A 12,340-nucleotide genomic window follows, 5' to 3' on the forward strand; every position below is an offset into this window, starting at 1 on the left:
CAGCTCTTCAGCCTACTGTTAGCAAGCCACCATTCTTTTCCCTTCTTTCGGTTTTTAGATTCAGCTCTTACATAATGGCGTCCTTTTTTTTTTTTTTTTTCGACATCTCCTTTTCTCTTTTATTATTCATATCTCAGTTTGGTGGCAGAAGGTGTGTAGGAGGCCTTTGTTCTGCCACTGTTCACCTCTGTTGCTCAAACTATGGCATATAAAATATGACATATTTTACATTTCAAATTCCCAAGTATAGCATTGTTGCTCTTCTGCAGTCCGTCACGATTCGCTTTGTGTTTCATACTTAGGTTTCTGCTTCACTAATGGATTAATCGTGTCTTGTTTGGGAGACCATGTCTGCAGGCCACAGCTGAAGGATTCATGACCTTGGCTTTGGGAGCTGCTTCACAAAAAAAAAAAAAACTATTGCTTGTCTGAGAATCCAATTTGAACTGGGTCATTCCTTTATCAGATAAATGTGGCTCAAGGCTTTGTGTATCATTCCCATTTTTCATGTCGGCTGGAGGCTCACTACACTCTCTCTTCGGCACTCTTGAAATAATTAGCTCCAGTGTTGCCCCAGCAGTCAGATTTTTTACTTTTTAGAGCCCCTTCGAAAGCAAGCTGATTTTTCAATCCCAGCCTAATTGTGCTGTACCGTGCGTTCTCTTTGTAGAATGGACTTTCTTTGGCTTATGTGACAGTTTTAGGCTTCACACTCATCTCTCTGCCTTCAGCATCTGGTCCCTAAAGGTCTTGCACATGCAGCTATATGGCAGTGAATATGGAAACTGTAAATGAGTCTGCAAATAAATAACCCTTTTATTCCAGATGTCGTCAGGTAACACTCCTCTTTACATAGCTCGTCAGGTCGACGTTTGCTTCTGGTGTGTTCCAGCAGCAGCCACTGTGGACGCCCACGTGCAGATGTCTATCCTGTTGGTACTGCTGGCAGCCGATTGTTCATTGTTGTTCAGTAAAGATATAGAAAGATACAGAATGAGCCGACTTTAACAAACAGCTGTAGAGATGGAGAACAACTCTCACACACCAAGGCACAGCCGATGTATCAATTCCGATGCAGTTATAAAGATATCAGGAGCATAAGAGCAGAAACTATTCAGCGAATTTCCTTTTAGTACAAAACAGTAAAGTGTGTTTATTTTAATACATATCAACTGCAAACACAATACTATGCTATTTAGTAGTTTGCGCTACAGTACTGAAGGTACTATGTGTTTAGGCCCATTGTTCTCCTGCATTGTCCTAAAGTTGCAGTCTGTGAACGACCCGCACACATTATCCAGAGCTTACATTCAGAACATTAAACGTACATTTACTCATTGAAGTATGATATGCTGCAGGGCAGACATGAAACAAAACATAAACATATTAGAAACACCTCTCAATGTTCTAGTCAGTCAATAACACCACCTATAACCGCAGCATCAAAATATATTATAAAGATAATTCAACACCTCTCTGTCCTGTTTTAAAACAATAAAACTAAAAGATGGGGTTACGCACAAGTCTCTTGGATTACAGCTTCCAGGAGCTTTTTATTCCTTCAGTCACTCACTGTGTGTATTTTCTAGACAGGTGAATACAGCCCCCCCCCCCCCCCTCCCCAGGCCAGATGATGGTTATGTTGTTGTAGCCGATATTGGTTTTGCTGCGCAGAGAAATAGGTTTATTTACTCTGAGGCAATCCTCACAAAACACCTGAGTGTGTGTGTGTTTGCTTTTTTCCGACACACGCCGCCTGTCTGCCGGTTCGTGGCTTCCCATGGTACGAGAGGAGCGAAGGAGAAGGCAGCTTATGGCATCTATACTTTATGTATGGGGGTGAGGGGGGCGCTCACACAGATCTGTACGCCGCCGGCTTCAGCGATGCTAACCGTCAAGTACTGTGGGAGAAAATGGATTACACAAGATGAAGCCAGACGATGCGTGCCATCCAGGGACGAGGAACATCAAACCCCGGTGTGATGAACAGAATGTGCCACCGAGATGATTGTGCTGAGAGAATTTTTGATAAGATGAATATACCCCCAGCGGGAACGAGCAATCCTTCTTTGCTTCAACAAGATAACCTAAGTTCCCTCAGAACACATGACATGCGTTGTGTTTAGGCATCCTGCCGGTTATTTCTGTCAACGAGGACAGGACCTATGTGTTGGGAAGGAACACAGTGCGGAGTAGAAATGTGGACTTTATTTCTGTTCCTATCACATAAAGCACGTGGTGGATGTTTGCTATATAGCAGCCAACGTGTTCCTTGTTGACAGAACTTTAAAGGTATTAGGGCTCCCGGTCTCCAAGTGACGACGGCAACTTGTGAAAGTTTTGAGCGAGTGATGTTTCGAGGTGCCGGCTGAGATGCAAAACACGTGTCTATCTGGATTTGACCTAGTTACTACATTTCTCTTCCTGCTCTTAGACCCTACAGATACGGCTTTTCCTGGCTGAGACCAAAAAATATTATGAAAATGTAGGTATTCTGTACGTCAGCTCAATAAAGTATGAAAGCCCCGTTCTTGTAAACTCAACTAGCTCTTACTAACTTGCTTTAAATGTATCCGTTTTAGGTTTTCAATGTCCGTCTTATGGCGAGACACCACAGGTACATAACGTAAAGGAAAAATAGCTAATTGACTAAATAAGGAATAGATATGGCCGTGAAACTTCCCTTGCTGATTACTTACAATACGAAGGTATACAAACTGTTGTTTGAGGACACATTGCTGTATTTGCTACTGAAGTGGAGGTTTCTGAGTATGAGAAAAAACAACCTTTTAAGCAAAATTTACCAGAGCATAAAAAAAAAGTTTTTGCCTGTGTTATGTTCAGGACGTCAGTCCTAAAACCCCTCACAAATGAAGCAGAGTTCTCCTTTGCAACGTGCTAAATTCACAAGCCTTACCTCATAAGTCAATTGCAGTAATTGCTTTAGATGTAAATGACTCTTTTGCCTCTATACGCTCAGCCTGGGTCTCCAGTACAGCAGAATGTTCGCTTTGCTGCTGAGCTCTGCATTCAAACACGGAGGAAGGAGAAAATAATCACCCAAGAAATTCGAGGAACATTAAAGCAGATTAAATTGCATAAATCAGTGTCTCTATTTTCATCCACAAAGTAGCCGTTGGTCACAGTTTTGTCTTTGGACCATGATTAGATCACATGTTTGCATTTTACATCATGAAATATGTTTCCCACCCTCATGGGGAAATACAGGCACCATCCAACAAGACTATACAAGGCAAGAACCGCTCTTAATTCTTTCCATATGGAGCGCAGATTTGGCCAGATGGTTGGAAATGCTATTAAAAATCAGCTCATGCAATAGAGCACATAGCAGGTTAATTACATTATCGACACAGAAACCACAGTTTATAAGTGAGCGTGTAAGGACTTCATGTTTTCTATCAATGCAGGAGTTGTCTCTCACATCTGTAAGCGGCTTCCACTCGTGTCATGTGGTGTCCTCTGGGCCCCTTTCATCATATTCGTGGCATGCAGGCAGATGCCTGAAATATTTGATGCATTCGCTGTCACGGATTTTGACATGTTTCACAAATGAATTGCAGTCAAGAGCTGCAAATGCACCTTGGAATGTGGCAAGTATGTGTGAAGAGATGAACTGTTTAATTAAACTTGTTTTTCGTGCCCTGATAGGCTTTAAGATTTCGGTCTGTTCTGCTTCTTCTCTCAGGCTCGAGGAAAGAAATCATCCAAAATACACATTTAGGCGTCAATTTTACTACTTTGTCTGTTCGCGTCAGTAGATTTCTCCTAAACTCACCAACATTATTGAAAACTCGTAATAGAAGACGTGAGTAATCAACTGCGGAAGTTTCACTGTGATGTCTATTAACTATTGTTTTACCCTTTTCACCTGTAGTGTCTTCAGAATGTAGTGACTTTTACAAAACATGTCTTTTTCTCAGACTCTGAGACAGAAATCTCCACTTCAGTAGCAATTACATCCACCAAGCTTTCCACTTTCATTCCTATTTGTATTCTGAAGGTTTTACAGAGTTTTAGTTTGTATATCGTTAACAGCCTGAGATATAAATTATAAAATATGTGAAAAAAATGTATTGGTTGACAGTATTTTCCGATTAATGGAGTGATACAAAGCAGGGGGGAGACATGGCTGCCGCGTAGTGGGTGCAAATTGGATAAATTATATCAAAGATAGATGAAGACTTTGGCACAGGTTTGGCACATTTGGCTTTCAAAGAGCGGCTACCAATTCCCTGCAATTTGAGTCATATTTGAGGAATTGATGAACAGGCCTGATATATTTATTGGGTATTAAAGTCGTGGGTGTATAAATATGTACTTTTCTAGCAGACGAAACCCCACTGTGTGGTGGATTTGGGGTATTCTGTTGAACTGCCTCTCTTTGAAGCGTTGACTGTAGTGGAGCTCCAGTGTGTTGTCGGAGGGGAAGTGAAATGAGGGAGGAAGAGAGGGGAGGTGAGAGTAAAAACCGGAGGGAGGAACGCGGTAGAGGAGACACGATAGAAGAGCGGATGAAGAGTTTCTTTTCTTTGGGATTTCATTTATGCCTAAAGTGTATTAGTGTCATCCAGAAAAAAAAAAAAAAGAATCTAATTAAATAAAAATGGCAGGAAATGAGGGAGAAGAGGGTACAGTGGCAGCTCCTAAAGAGCGCGAGAGGGGAAGGCGGCTTAGTGAATAGAGACCGCCAGAAAGATGCAAAAGAGGAGGATGAAAAGGTGGCAGAGCAGAGATAAAGAGTGAATCCGAGAGAAGAAGTTTGTAATTATAAAGGGGCCGAGAGAACAAATGAATCGGCATTGCTGCAGTTGAATAATGCAACGGGGGGGAGAGCTCGCAAACACACACACACACACACACACACACACACACACACACACACACACAGAGGACAGGGGGAGTATTTCAAGCAGAGCTAGCTAGCAGGGACACAGAGAGAGAAAGAGATCCATGTTCAGCTAGAACATCTGTGGCTTATGGAAATGGCTCGTGTTCAAAAGAGAAACAACTTTCTGGAGAAAATGCAAATTTTACTTGACGCTGCGTTTGAATCACCTTCAGCAGAAAACAGAACAGAAAACAGAAACCAGAAACAGAAAACAGCGCCTCGGATAACTCCTCTCAACCTTTTGGGTTTGTTGTGTACACGCCGAGATACCCACTGAGTTTATGTTCCTGCCTTTCTCTCGTGTGTATTCCCACCCTCGCTTTGTAGACTAAAATGTACTATGACAGGAAGACATGTTGATGTCGAGAACGGCAGCAAAACAAGAGTGACGGACACAAAGCGAGCTGTAGAGTTGACCTGGGAAAGGCCGGCTTTTCCACAAACAACAAAGAAAAATGTCTTATTCTTCTCACTTATCGCCACGTTCAGGGAACATAAAGGGCTTCGGTATGGAGATGTTGTTTTCTATTACAACTATTGAATGCCATACCATAAAGAAAGTGTCATTTTTAATTTGCACCAGTGATGTGTTTTTGAATGTCACATCCACTTCATGAATACAGATGCGTTTCTCAACATGCTGAATGGTGTGGGAAAGAAAAGTCAATTCCTCTCTGAATGTTGAGGGTCAAAGAAAAAGGTGAGAACAGAAGACGCTAAGTACATTAGAGGAGGCCGATCACTGGAGGTGTTTATTGTGTTCATGCTCGGAGCTTGAAGCTGTTAGGATTAGCTTTAGTACAGTGTGAAGGACAGACTGGTCAGAACACGCCTTAAAGGTGCTTTACCTTCATTGTGTGTTGAGGACAACACTGCTGAAAGGCAGATATAGCTTCTGTTTAAATGCGTATGCACAAATATAGCAGCACTGAAATACGTCTGAGCGACGCATTCAAGGTCTTTGTTTCTCTTTCAGTTCAATTAACCTGTTGATATTTGTCAGAGAAGTTCTGTGAAAGAAGTACAGACACAATGAGATGAAAACTGTCACCTTCTGATTCATGGTGAATTTGCAAAAACATTGTTTTATAAGCACCGGTCCATTTTGGACTGTTTTGCTTCCGTAAGATGTCGTGTTTCAGATTAGTGCAAAAAAAACATCCAAAATATACATTAAGGTGTTTATTGCTTCTGTGTATTTCTCCTAAACTCACCAAAAGTTAGCATTATATAATTCCCTTATTTGCATATTTACACAAACAATTTCAGAAGAAATTGTAAATGACTGTAATGTAATGTAATACAACAATGGATCCAAAATCCCCCCGAATTTCCACATCTCTAAATCTATGCAAAATCTGAATCTATTGGTTGGAAACAGCTCACTTGATTTCCTTTTCGGTCATTTGTAACACTTTTTGGAAGGCACTGACAACCAGAACCCTAACAGACTCTTCCTCACTTCTCTCTATTTCTCTTTTGATTCCTGATCGCCTCTCCCTTTCTCCCCCCCTCTCCCTTTCTCCCCCCCTCTCCCTCCCCACCTCTCCCTTTCTCCCCCCTCTCCCTCCCCGCCTCGCATCCCCTCCACAGCCCAGAACTGTTCAGGTCTGAGGACATGCGTCGAGTGTCTGGAGAGGACGGAGTGCGGTTGGTGCGGCGATCCCAGTAACACCGGCAGGGGCGTTTGCATGGAGGGGTCCTACCGAGGCCCCATGAAGCCTGCCGGCGCCAGGGCCGGGCCCCCGGACAGACTACGAGACAGGGACATGGTGCTGGATCAGAGTCTCTGTTCGTCCGACAGAGGCTACAACTGGGCCTTCATCCAATGTCCCGGTGAGTGAACAGCTGGAGCGCGTGCTCATCTATTGGTCACATTCTGTCACCCAGCTGAATAACAGTGAATAACATCGCTACTCTCTGTGGGCCTTCGACACCTCTTTCATCAATACACTGATCATAATCTTCATGATGGGGGGGGGGTTTGTAGCTCTAGGTTTTCCCTAATAACCTGAGTGTATCCTGTGTGTGTGTGATGTCCTCCCAGCGTGCCAGTGTAACGGTCACAGCAGGTGTGTGAACGGCAGCATGTGCGAGCACTGTGGGAACCTGACGGCGGGGGTGCACTGCCAGAGCTGCATGCCCGGGTACTATGGCGACCCCACCAACGGAGGGAAGTGCAACGGTGAGTGCAAAAGGTCACAGCGCCGTATTGTGTTTTCTCTTTTTTTGTTTTTTTTTGGAGCTGCCAAATTGTCTTTGATTTAAGTCCTTGAAACGGGGGAGGGGGAAAACAAAAATCAGCTGTCTGGATGTTTTCTTTTTCTCCTCCGCTGCAACAATCTGCCGTCTCTGAAGATAGAATCCCTCAATTTCAAAATTGCTTGAAACAAGTTGATCGCTCTGAGACGGAAGTTTGCTGTGAGAAAGTGTTGTTTTGCAGAGCTCAATTATAGACAGAAATAACTAAAGTAAAAGGTTTCTCCTGGTGTGTTTTGGATGAAATCCCCTATTAGAGCTCTCTGTCTCCTTCACCTCTCGCTCTCAATTGCTTTCATAGAAATAAAGAGCCGTTCAAAATGTGTGTGTATATATATATATATATATATATATATATATAATCCCCTGAAGGCAGCCTACAACACTGTAATGGACACAAACGTCCTGACGGGGGCAGTGCTTAAAAGCTGTGCAGGCTTTGTTTTCCGTTGAGCTCGTGGCGACCAGCGGAACCGGGATCGAGGTCTGCAGACAGTGAGGGAGCAGCGGAGAGGGAGCGAGAGAGAGAGAGAGAGAGAGAGAGAGAGACTTGGAAAGATGGTGCAGATGAAGGCTCTCGTGGAGGTGCACACACGGTTCATGGGCATCCATATTTTTCTGCTTGGAATCCGCCTGTCAGCAGCTTTGTTTTGCTTCGCATTCAATTAATCACAGCAAGCAGGGTTTGTTAGCTTGTGTGTGTGTGTGTGTGTGTGTGTGTGTGTGTGTGTGTGTGTGTGTGTGTGTGTGTGTGTGTGTGTGTGTGTGTGTGTGTGTGTGTGTGTGTGTGTGTGTGTGTGTGTGTGTGTGTGTGTGTGTGTGTGTGTGTGTGTGTGTGTGTGTGTGTGTGTTAGATAATAGAAAGCAGAAGCCACAGGAAAATCCGGGGGGGCTGGGGTTTTTGGAAGGTGTATGATACAGTACGGGCCTGGATGGGAGATGTAATGAATGAATGAGTGAGTGACTGCTGGAGTGTGAGTGAGGAGGGTGGGAAGGGGGGAGGTGCAGCAACATCAGTCTCGCTGTGACAGATGTGCTTTTTGGCTCGGTGGCGGCGTGACATTAAATCGCTCTTAATCATTTTCTTATTTCCTGAGTTGACTGGTGTCTCCGTCCCTGGCGGCTCCTCACAGCGAGCGCAGCGCTGATAGATGCACGCCTCTCTCCGCCTCCGTACAGGACTCTGATGCACTTTTCTCTTCTACTTTGGCTTTCTTTGCCATGTTTTCCGTTTCGCTCCTCTGTCTCTCTGTCTTTTGGCATTTTGCTTCGCTCTCTCTTTAACGCTCCCCGGTCATGTTTTTCCTGCCGTTTCTCTCCCCACATGGTCCATTCTCTACTCCTCTTTCATGCCTCCTTTCCTGTTATTGTTCAGGCCGTATTTGTTCAATTAATCTAGCCCTTTCCCCTCTTTCATCTTTTCTTTTCTCCCTTCTCATATCTCCTCTCCTTTTCCCACCTATTCTCTTCTTTCCTCCTTTTCTGTCCTTCTTCCCCCTTTCTTCTTCTCTCCTTATCTTCTTTCTTTTGCTTTCCGTCCCCTCTTCTCTTCTTCCTTCCCTTTCCTCCTGGTCCCTTTCCTTTTCTCACCTCTTTTCCTCATTTTCTACTTTGCGCTCCTCTCCTCACTTCTTTACTGCCCTCATCTTCCTTTTTCGTCCCCTCATTTCTTTTCCTTTCTCTATCCTTTTGTCCACCTTTCCCTCCTTTCTCTTGTGTCCTCTTGGTTTACTTTCTTCTCTTCTCCACTTCTCTTCTCTCTTCATCTTCTCTTCTCTCTTCATCTCATCCCCTCCCCAATAAACAGGTGGTTAAACTGGATTTGTAGAGAGGCTTGTGTCATTGGTTCTCACCTCCCTGGAGCTTCTTTTTTTGTCTCCACTGATTGCACTGACCAGACTCATCCGTCCACCTCCATCCGGCTTAAACCCATCTACCTTTACTTCCTTCCACCTTCATTTTTCCCTCTTTTACTTCCTCTACACTCCTGTCATTCCCTCTTACAAATCACAATAAGTCTCTGTCTTAAATAGTCCATCTGTCCATCAATCCATTCATCCGTTCTATCTCCATCTCTCTTTATAAAAGGAACCACTAGATTTACCTTGAGTTAAATGGCCGGGAGGCAATGACGTGTGGCCGATTAGAGGACTGAATGATAGAGCGACGGCTGTCGCGGCTACCAGGGAGGGGAGAAGGCCTCGGCTCATAGGGTTGTAAAGAGGATGGACGGGTCAGAGAGGCAGTGGGGGAGGGAAAGGGGGAGACGGAGTGAGAGAGAGGAGGCAACAGGGACAAAGGCACGCCGACAGAGAGAGAAAAACAGATGAAACCATGTGGTGAGATACACAAGGTTAATATCGGAGGAAAAGGACAGTTGCCCTTGGCTGGAGAGACGATGAAGGAATAGAGGAGGAGATGGAGGGATAAAAAGAGGAGGAGATGGAGGACGGGCAGAGGAGAGGAGAGGGGAGTCTGTCCGTTCCCCCTGTCCCTCTGACAGATGATTAACGAACCTTGTCAAATCTGGATGAAGTGTGTGTGTGCAGGGCATTAGTGTCCCTTTTCTCTGAATGGACCGTTCACCTTGTGCTGCACACATACCAAATCAAACGCACTCGTGCCAACCTTCAGCTGCAGCGGACAACATGTTGGATCTCGGTTTAGACTTTTACTCCCTCAGAGGAGAACATGCATACCGAGAGTCTTTCATATTCTGTTGATTTCGTCTCTAGTTTTTATCACAGCGGAGAGACGGACAAGCACTGTTTTCCCATCATATGTATCAGTGGCAGGGTTGCGCTGTTAAACATCCGCACATGGAAGTAGTGCAACCAAACTTGTGTCACTGAATGGTTGTGTGGGGTTTGTGGTTTGCTTAATGGCACGTAAACAGTAGTGAGGATAAGGAGAGAGTTAAAGTGGATTCGTGCATCTCTGTCAGGGTGTTACAGAAGCTCTGCCTCCTCAGAGATGTGACGTCAAGTCACGGTGCACACGTTCTCAGTCCAACATGCTGACAAAACCACTTAGTAAGGTTTGGAAGAAACATCATGTCTGGGCTTTAAAACTGAGTTAAATGTGAACAATGTCAAGATCACTTAAGATAACTCAACAACACTTTGGGACACAACACACACTTGAGACGTCCCTTTTGGATCTGGGAATATGGGCTCTGCTGTTTTCGGACATTTCATTCACCAAACATTTAATCGGAAAATAATTTTACAATGAATCAATATTAAAAAAGGATTCTTGGGTAATGGCACGTATTTCTTAAAAGTGGATATTTGTTTGTCTGTATATAAAGAAGTGGACTTGGGCATCATGACGTCACCCTTGTGTAATGTGTTTTTCAAGCCTTGGAGTTTTGCATTTTGGGCGTCGCCATCTTGTTTTTTTGGAACCAAAAGAGACACGAAAGGGTGGAGCTAAGTACAACGGAATACCTAAAGCATACCTTGTTTTGTCTATTTGACTCTAAATGGACAATAATTTCCGAAACGAACATCATGCTGTATTGAAGAAGACTTGAGACTAGCGATTGAGACCATAAACTCATGTTTAAAATGTTTACTGAGGTAATAAATCAAGTGAGAAGTAGAGTCATTTTCTCATAGACTTCTATACAACCAGAGGAGTTGCCCCCTGCTGGTCATTAGCAAGACTGCAAGTTCAAGGCCCTTCTGCATTAGCCTCACTTTTCAAACCCAGAGTTTGCTCTCTGCGTCTGTATAGTGGGGGTATTGGTGAGTAATCTGATTTCTTAGCCACTGCGTGTTAACAGGGCCTTTGGAATATTCAGAATGTCACTTTACCTCCCACAGTGATATAGTTTCTTGTGTTGTTTTGGTGCTGGTGCTCGGGTTCAGTGAGGTATCACCAGCAGCAGGCAGACCACGGTGCTCCCACGCCTCCTTCTGAATTGTCTCCCAGGCAGGACTTCGGCTTGTGTTGTTTTTCCCTGTGCTTGTTATCTTTTTCTACTCAGCGCTTAAGCGTGCAATTCTCCTCTGCCATCAGCGGCTCATGCTGAACACTTTTGTTGCTTCCATAAATTTTGCATGATTCACATCAGCGGCTCCCCGTGTCCATCTCGCTCCGATACTCGATCTCTCCCTGCACTACCTCACTGCTGTCTTACATAGAAACGCTACACAAGTTAAAGGACGTTTTGTCAAGTTCCCTCGTCTTTTACGGGTTCAGCTCAGTTCAGTGCCTGGTTCTTGTGTGGTTACGGGGCTTCTGCTGATCTTCAGGCTGCCATTGTTCCAAAAGGGAAAGGAAAGAATAAGATGTATAAATACAGGAATTGTTTCTCTATTTTCTTGTAGTGAAAGTGTTTTTCGGTCAGGACAGGTATCTTTTCCAGTAGAGCGATTCTTCTTTTTTTTTTTACAGTGCTCTTAAGACCATGCAGTTGGTGGATCATTTGTGTGGTTATATACTGTTGCTTGAAGGGCCACATTCTGAAGCACTTAAGCTTAGTTTATACTCGCTGTAGTGAAGCGCCAGAGAAAGAGGTAATCACAGTCTGCGCGCTCTCTCGTGCACCTCTGCATTTTTGTAGCATGGCGCACGCAATCAGTCTTTTAGACGTGAAATAGTTCACTGATAAAAGCACTATTTACATGTCTAGGGATTATACAAAGAAGGTCAATTCACATTTAAATGCTTGAGAAACAGGAGGTCTGAAAAATATATTTTGCAGCCAAATCGAATTGTTTAGAGGATATTCAATTTGTTTCTTTCTAATGCATGTCATACTTAACTTCTTTCTTTACAGGGTTTGTACAAAGTCAATAAAGTAGTCCGTGAATATGAGATATGAGCTTACAGTTAGTTACAATCCCTCCTCGGCATAGTGGAAGTTGGTTTATGGCGCTTTGACGGTTTCACTAATTGTCTTTTTGATTCTTCGCAGTTCATTTTGTTTGTATGCCCTCTGGCGTTTCTGAGAATAATGCAACAAGCAGCGCATTTTAGCATAAGCGCATTTGTGCACGCTCGGAGCTTACGCGCATCTGCGCAGGCTCCACGCTACGATGCCAAGAGTGTAAACAAAGCTGTAGAGTCCAATTAGGGTGAATGAGCTGACTTTTAGCATTCAGTCGTTCACATAAACTAAAACCAACCTCCAGTTGGCTATGGCAGGGTTCCCTCTTCATTCCT

General features: G+C 44.0%; 1 protein-coding gene across 1 annotated transcript in view; it reads left to right on the forward strand.

Annotated features, from left to right (window-relative positions):
* atrnl1a (attractin-like 1a) overlaps positions 1 to 12,340 on the forward strand; it is a 194,736-nt gene that overhangs the window by 66,102 nt on the left and 116,294 nt on the right. Inside the window, exons 19-20 of the mRNA XM_076104205.1 lie at positions 6,503 to 6,745; positions 6,957 to 7,094. Coding sequence (XP_075960320.1) covers positions 6,503 to 6,745; positions 6,957 to 7,094 — 381 coding nt within the window. The remainder of the gene's footprint in view (positions 1 to 6,502; positions 6,746 to 6,956; positions 7,095 to 12,340) is intronic.

Source organism: Anarhichas minor, unplaced genomic scaffold (genome assembly GCF_050575085.1).
Source record: "Anarhichas minor isolate MPS153535 unplaced genomic scaffold, ASM5057508v1 ptg000029l, whole genome shotgun sequence".
NCBI lineage: Eukaryota > Metazoa > Chordata > Actinopteri > Perciformes > Anarhichadidae > Anarhichas > Anarhichas minor.